Source organism: Trematomus bernacchii, unplaced genomic scaffold (assembly GCF_902827165.1).
Source record: "Trematomus bernacchii unplaced genomic scaffold, fTreBer1.1, whole genome shotgun sequence".
Lineage (NCBI taxonomy): Eukaryota > Metazoa > Chordata > Actinopteri > Perciformes > Nototheniidae > Trematomus > Trematomus bernacchii.
Window position 1 is genome coordinate 8,913,760 of NW_022987698.1, and position 7,858 is coordinate 8,921,617.

The following is a 7,858-nucleotide window of genomic DNA, read 5'->3' on the forward strand; positions in this document are numbered from 1 at the left end:
AGGAGATACATGTATGGGTGTATGATGGATGACTAGAGCAAGGGATAAGCACAGCATATTAGTATTGCTCTTTAGGGGTCATTCCTAAGTTCAACCAGCAAGATGGAGGGCTGCACCTAAATAAATGACTCCATGTTTGCTGCTCATAAAATCATGCAACCTAGCATGTGCCCTAATGGATTGAACACTTTGGGAAGTTATATATATTTCAAGAATGGAATTGCACATGCAGTGGCAGAAAAACTAAGTCGGGTGACATAAAAACAAGATACATTTTTGATATGTCCCTATGAGCATTTTTCCTGTTAGACATGTTATTGCTTCTTTTCTGAAAATATTGCTTTGTTTAAATAGGAGCCCAGATGATGCCTGAGTTTATGAATGATATCAAGCCAATTTGGCTGTTGGAGCACAGACGGGGATGGAATAAAAGGGAGTAAAGTGGAGGGGGGTTAGAGAGAGCAAACAGGCAAAGGAGCTGCATCAGCACTTGTATACCTCTGGAACAGCATGCTTTAAATAGATGAGGCTTTCCAGACGTTTATACACAGACACACACACATTCACACATGCACACACATGCTAACATACACATGCATGCACACGCTCACCCTCTCAGAGGTTGAGTATTGTCAAATCTAAAAAATGTATGAGTTAGCTTCTTGTTCCCCTACCCGCGCTGTTCTTCTTAGCATCCCACTCCTCAGTGACAGGAAAAAAATAAACTAGAACGCTGTCACGTTGTTTTGTCACCTCACACCTATACGCGTTTCACATCTTGCAGGCAGTGAATGATGGATGATGTGATACCAGACAGCTTTAACTGTGACTAACATTGCTATGTATTTATTTTAAGAGCTTTTCTAATGAGAGTTGTTAGAACTCCATTTCCATTAACCAAACCATCAACTGGAGTGAACTTCAAAAGCCGAGCATCATTTATTCATCATGGTTTTAAAAGCCTCAACAAGAATGTTATGTATAAATCTGAGGCAACCTCTGCTGGTTATAAAAATCAGTGTGCAGCAGATATTTTTGGTGTGTTGGGCTAGATGACATGCCCTCAAAGGCTTTGGGAGTCAAACAAATCCTCTGGCCTTTAAACTTGTGGGCAGCTAGACACTGCAGAACATTCAAATGATGTGGTGCAAAAACATGTTTTGTATTTCATTGCAGCCTAAGTGATTTTGATTAAAACATACATTTGGCAGAGTGCGATAAGCTGTAATGCCTTTACTATTAGTTAATGATATCATGTTTCGTGGTATTTAGACACGACTCATGAAATGATGCAACGATGGTTCAAATATTGTCAATGGCACAGTCCCTTCCACTTTGAGTGACTGATACTGATTGGTACAAAATGGACTGAACACGCCTCATCAAAGCACTGAAGGACAAGCTGCATCAGAGTACCTGGCTTCTGCCAGTCATCATCTGTCCACTACGGACTCAGGGCTGCAGGGCCTGTGATCAGGGGGATGAGCAGTGTTTTCACAACTACTGTGGTGTGAATAACAGTCAGCAATCTTATTGATTGCACATTTCACAACACCTTTCTGCTTCTGCTTTACCTTAAATTGTGCACACACTAGCACACACACTTCTGTGCAAACAGTGGGTGTGCTCATGCATGCCTTGCACACATTCACATGCTTAGACAAATCCCTCCTCACATATTAACTGCAATGCAATGCGTTCTCTCGATGTGCTATTACACACACACAGAGACACACACACATTCTTCCTCCCCACACACAGCGTCTACCTAACCAGCCAGCCAACACTCCCTCTCTCCAGAGGCTGGACCGCCTCTATTACATCAATTGTTGGATGATGAGAAAAATGAAAACAAATCTCTGCCTAATTACCTTACAAACAAACAGTCCCTCCATCAGTTCATTTATAGGCCTGATGTGATGAATCCATTTCACTGCGTCGCAGCATCTGCATGTATCCATTCCAATTACCTCCCATCTGCTTGTGATGAACTCCTGGGTGGGGGCAACCAGCGCAGCCCAAGGGTAAATTAACCGTCTTGTCAGGAACGCTTATCACAACATCTGTACACATGGGGACTAGCTTACATATAGGAGGGAGCCATACACAGGTGCATACACTTCCTACTTAGGTATATTCTGTACACGATGTTGTATTAACATGGCCCGAGGCATGTTTATCTCCAATCTAATAAACAGGTTTCCAATAGCATACAGTTTAAGCATCGTAGTACCCTAATAGGCACTGACACTCACATGTTATCAGTAAAGATGTGTGTTTCAGAAGAGCGGTTATCCGATCGACTTTGCTTCAGAGTGAATTGCCACATGCTCTCACTGCTTCAATACTGTTTACTGAACAGCATGTGATCTGCACATATGAGGGAGTTTACATCATCAAGTTTTCTACCTCCTATTATTCTCCTCGTTAGTGTAAATTTAGAGTAATTGTCTAAGGGCTGGTTTAGTATGCATGGTAGTGTGCATCGCAATTTACCACAAACCATGACTGTTTCCTCAACCCAGTGGCAATTAATTCACCCCATTCATGGAGGAGAAGAATAAACACAATGGTTACAGACACTGCTCTCCCAATGGAGCCCAGCAAACAATGTTAGAAGAGAGCGTACATTATCATCCGGAGATACTGCATCAAATCCCCATTTCAAGATCAGCAATGCTCTTTAAGCTGGCACAGCTCTTCAGGCAAGGAACACATGGGGCGTTTTCACCGCAAGTTATTTGTTAGGCCACTTAAACCAAATGAAGACAATTACCAGGAGCAGCAACAAGTCATTTGTACAGATTATATGTTTGAAACCCATGTTTTGTCGGGTTTCACTTTTCTCCGGAGAAAGAAAGAGGAGCAGAAGGAGATGAAAGCCAGACTGTGTGTTTTATAGTCACACCCTGACGTACAAGGTCACTTTCACAGGCTGCTTATGTCCTAGGCTTTTTTCACACACTAATATATGTGCTTTAACATGTGTAAATTTCACAGCACATAAAGTCATGACATTGATCTAGTTAGACTGTGAAGCGATTTAGGCTTATCTCATTTTCACAATGTATGGATGGGTGTTCTGGTGGGTTCAGAGCATCAAACAATCTGTCCCAGACAGCACAGGCCCCGGTATAATTGATAGTCTTTTTATCTCTGTGGGCTTGTAGGCATTTGTTTTAGGTAACAGGCTATCTGTTCCAGAAGATGCATGGTGCCCACTGTTTAATGATCTATCTAAATGTCCCCTTCACTGGCATCCCTTTTTTCCCCTGCGTAAGGGAAGAAAAAAGGATTAATTCCACTACACAGTTTCACAGTCCATGTCTGTCTGGCCACAGGAAACAGATCCTGCTGCCAATCAAACCTCAATAATTAAGATAACATTTGAACATGTTCTTTTTTTCCTCACAAGTACTACATTTTTTTCCCACCAAAATGCATTATTAATAAGCCTGATTGTTATCGCCAATATCAATTTTTTTCTCAGCATGTATGATAATTACTTAAAAGGCCACTCATAGCTCTTATTAATTCAGATGATAATGTGAAGTGGGGGAATAGGAAAAAAACACGTACTGGAAAGGGTCAGATTTATTTTGATTAGTAATTCATTATAGAAAAATAAATTAATGAACTGAGACCACCACTGTGGATTCATAAATTGTGTTATATTTTGTTATAATTTTGTTGACTTTTTGAATTCACGTCTGCATACTTTTAGAGCATTTTTCTCCTTTCGCATATCAATCTCTTTTCACTTCTTTCTTTGCTTATCAATAAGTTGATCAAACAAAGCTTTTATTTTGGTTCATCTATGAGACTATTACATTGAGTTGTTCAGTATGTTGCTCATTACTCTCCAGTATGCATAATTAATTCATAACTGCCTGTAATATGATTTTATCATCACGGAAAATGACATTTCATGTTGCTGCACGTCTAAGACAAATGTGGTAGTGGTTACATTGGGGAAGGGTGCAGCCCCGAGGAGGGCTGATTGAGTCAGGGGGTGGGTGTCTGAGCTAAGTGAGACTTGTCTAATCACAAATGTAGGCACTAATTAAAATAACTAAGCTGAAATTAAAGACTCATTGATTTATCTCTGCATACAACCTTTGTTTTCCTCTCGTCTCATTAGTCTATGATGTGATCCATCTCAATTGCTTTCTCTTCTTTAATCCAGACTTAATTTTACGAGACATTTCTTTCTCTTTGTAGGTGGTTGCCTCTGCTTTCAAGTAGTGATGGAACTTCAAACTTTTAGTTTCACTCGATTTGGATGAGTATTGAAATAGAGTTTGGTATTCATTAGGGCTTTTTGAATGATATCTCTTTGCAAGGCAATTACCATTGAGAACAATCCATGCTCATGCATTTGGAATGTAAAACTTGATCATATATTATCCTCCCCCTGCTGTGCCTTTGCCCTTTCAGGTGAAATCAAAGTTACAATGGAAGTAGTTAAAAACCTCCATGAAGAAGTACTCCTGTAAACCCTCATACACACTGTATGTGTGATGTGAAGCAACATACACCATGTACACATTTAGCACACTGTTTTCTTCAGTGTTGTTTTTCTGTATGTTATTTTTCATAGCAGTAGCAACATGAGGGGATTTGATGTTTGCATGCAAGCTCTTTAAACACAGCATGATATCTCTTGGATTCTGTGCTGCAAGAAATATGAAGCATGTTGTAATGTTTTATAAAATGCTTTAAAAAATCCCTTAATTGCAATCCTGGTTTTTATTCCTTCCCACTTTTCAGATTGATCTGACAATGTCTATGTAACCGTTATGTTGTGCTGTGCCAAAACATGGGTTGTATGATGATGAATTAAGAATATCATTGTTTTCTTTGTAAACTAACAATTAACCTGTACATATTTCACTGTGTGAGTGGAATTTAAATCATAATATTACTCTTTATTGCTATGTCTCCTTCTCCATCAGTTCTCGTCTTGCTGATCCTGACCCTGAAACGCCACAGGAAGGGCCAGAGGATGGCGGAGGACGAGGAGGACATGAGGGATAACGTCATCAAGTACAACGATGAGGGCGGAGGGGAGCAGGACACTCAGGCGTACGACATGAGCGCCCTGAGGAACCTGTATGACTTCCCAGAGGCCAAGAGCTGTGACTCTGGCCCAGACATCCGCTCCCTGCCGCAGTGGATACAGGCTAACCGTGTGGGTGGGGGTGCAGAGGGAGCGGCAGCAGCAGCGGCAGCAGCAGACTTCTCCCTATTCAAAGGCTACATCCGGAAGAAGGTGGAACAAGCTGATGCAGACCTGTCGGTGCCACCATATGACTCCTTCCAGACATACGCATTTGAGGGCAACAGTTCACCGGCGCTCTCACTAAGCTCCATCCACACGATGTCCACCACCTCAGAGCAGGATTTCTCCTACCTCAGCGACTGGGGACCACGTTTCAGGCAACTGGCAGGCTACTATGCTCCAGCAAACCCTGAGGAGGAAGGGTCCTAGCACAGCTCCTCTGCAGAGAGACGTTTAAACTCCTTCTTCCTCCTTCTTCTTCTCTGCCTCCTCTTCTCACCCTCTGGCACTCATCAGAGCCAGCACTGTGTTCCTTAAAGACCGAGCACCATCTCTTTATCACTTGACAGACAAATCCCAGTGTGAAACTTTGAACTCTTGTTTTTTTTTACATTCTTTGCTTTTTGTGAGACCTCAGCAGGAAATCTTTGGCGATGATACGAGATAGAATAAAGAAAGAGATATGCAGTCACCAAAATTGCCATTTAGTCCGAAGGGAAGATTTTCTGTCATCTAAACTTTCATTTGTAAGCTGTAAAAACTGTTTTCAGGGTTACAAAGTCTCATCATTATGTAGGTAGGATAAAACAATGCCACGACAAGCTGTCTGACAAACATGTATTTATTTGAGGAAATATTTAAATATTTATTTGTTTTTATGTATTTATTTATTTATTTATTAACACCATGATCACTATGGTAACTATAACAGTGAACTCTGCTGAAGTGCTTAAGAAAACGTGAGGGGAGGAGGACATTATGAAAAGAATGAGGGACAACATGGAAGAAAGAAAGATGGACTGCAGTGGCAGATGACAACACAAATATAGGCAACAAGGTGACATTAGGGGTCAAATATAAATTACCTTCTGGAAAATATTTGTATTTATTTTCTATGACCACTTTTGTAAAACAACTTACTGAAGACATAAATGAAATGTAAAGGCAAAAAGGGAACAGATTGAGTGAAAAACTGCAGAAAAGAAGAGCCGGCAGTTCAGTCTGAACATTTGAGACTGACATACTTTAAATGTATTATAGTGATTTATAAAAGGGGTTTTGTCGGTCACCAACTGAGGACAATTGTGTGTTAACCATTTCTTTTCTTATCCTCTCCACAGCCAATTGTAAGGCAATAAGGCACAAACCGCAACAGTGATTTAAGACTAAACAAAGTGACTGTTTCATGAAATTGGCTGGTCGCCAGCATTGTCCCACAGGGAGCCAATTTTCATTTTTAGATTTTGTGTGAGAATGTGTTCAATGTGTTTAATTCATTTTATAACGTGAGACGTTTGATTTTGCTTTTGATGTGTTGTTTACTTGAGTGGAGGGAGGGAGGGGGGGAACTAGGATGGTTGTGTAATGAATGGACTGGTCACATCCACCTGATATCCACAACCTGTTCAATGTTGACATTAACTTGCAAATGTATTGAACATTTAAAAAAAGAAGAAGATGAAAACAAATAAATATTTAATTTTTCTTGGTAAAAACCTGCATCTCACTGTGTGCAACAATCGTACATTACTCAGTGAACTACTTGCTAAATAAGAACATAATGATGGAGTAAATAGAGCATCTGTATTACTAACTATTGTTTACCACTTGTTTGCAGAGAGTTTCTCCTGAATAATGAATAATTCTGGAGCTAGCTTGGGTTTACACCAGAGGTTGATTCAAAGTAAAGCCCATATGACAGGCCACAGCCAAACAAAGACGTCCCCGCACGGCTCCCTCCTGGCTGCCTTCTGCCAAAACTTCTGTAATTGTGGTAGTCACCAGAGGTTGCTGAAGCATATGAAGCAGCTTTCATCTTTGTGATCTGCTGCTGAAATGGCCAGCCAGCCAGTGGAATTCACATTCACTTGCCTTCATAACTAGAATTCAAAGAATATGTCAGCTTTTTTATCATAAGTAGGTCTACTGTATCCACTGACTACTTTTTGAGAACTGAGTAGAGATGGGCCGAGTTATCTGTCGCTGCTTATCAAAAAAAAAGAAGCTTTCTCCACGTTTAGGGTTCTGTTAAAGCTAAAGTGGAAGCAACTTGGAATAGTACAAAGTATTGCAGCTGTCATACTCATTATTTGTCTAAAAATATAGGAATGATACTGCAAATAGCAGATTAGGGTTTTGCTTATTAAAAACATGTATTCTCTGTTTCTATGTGTACAAAATAAATATTAGTTCAAAAGGTTTAACCTGAGCCAGACCAAAACAATAGACCAAAACAATAATAATACAGAGTTTTATGAATATATATATATATATATATATAATACGGAGGAGGATTAGGGCCACATGTGAGCTATATTTACATCTGACCAAAAGTTCATTTATTTTTGGAGTGCTGACACTAAAGTCGGAATCCTGACTTAAAACCCAACCTTTTTAGGTAACAGATATAATATGGTGTATACAGTAGTGTTTTTAAATCACTGGTATTGCAATGTTTTTTATGTTATTTAAATTCAGGTATCGTAATATGGAAGTGATATCAGAGCATTTTTCCCTTGTACATGACTTCCTTTATCAAATGTGGCAAACTCTTTCATACTGGATTTACTCATACTG

General features: G+C 39.9%; 1 protein-coding gene across 1 annotated transcript in view; it reads left to right on the top strand.

Moving 5' to 3' along the window:
• The window catches only part of LOC117489344 (cadherin-22-like), a 74,568-nt gene extending 67,834 nt beyond the window's left edge, over nt 1-6,734 (top strand). Inside the window, exon 12 of the mRNA XM_034138560.1 lies at nt 4,956-6,734. Within this exon, the coding sequence (XP_033994451.1) occupies nt 4,956-5,491 (536 nt within the window). The 3' untranslated portion in view covers nt 5,492-6,734. The remainder of the gene's footprint in view (nt 1-4,955) is intronic.
• Nucleotides 6,735-7,858: the final 1,124 nt, after the last annotated feature.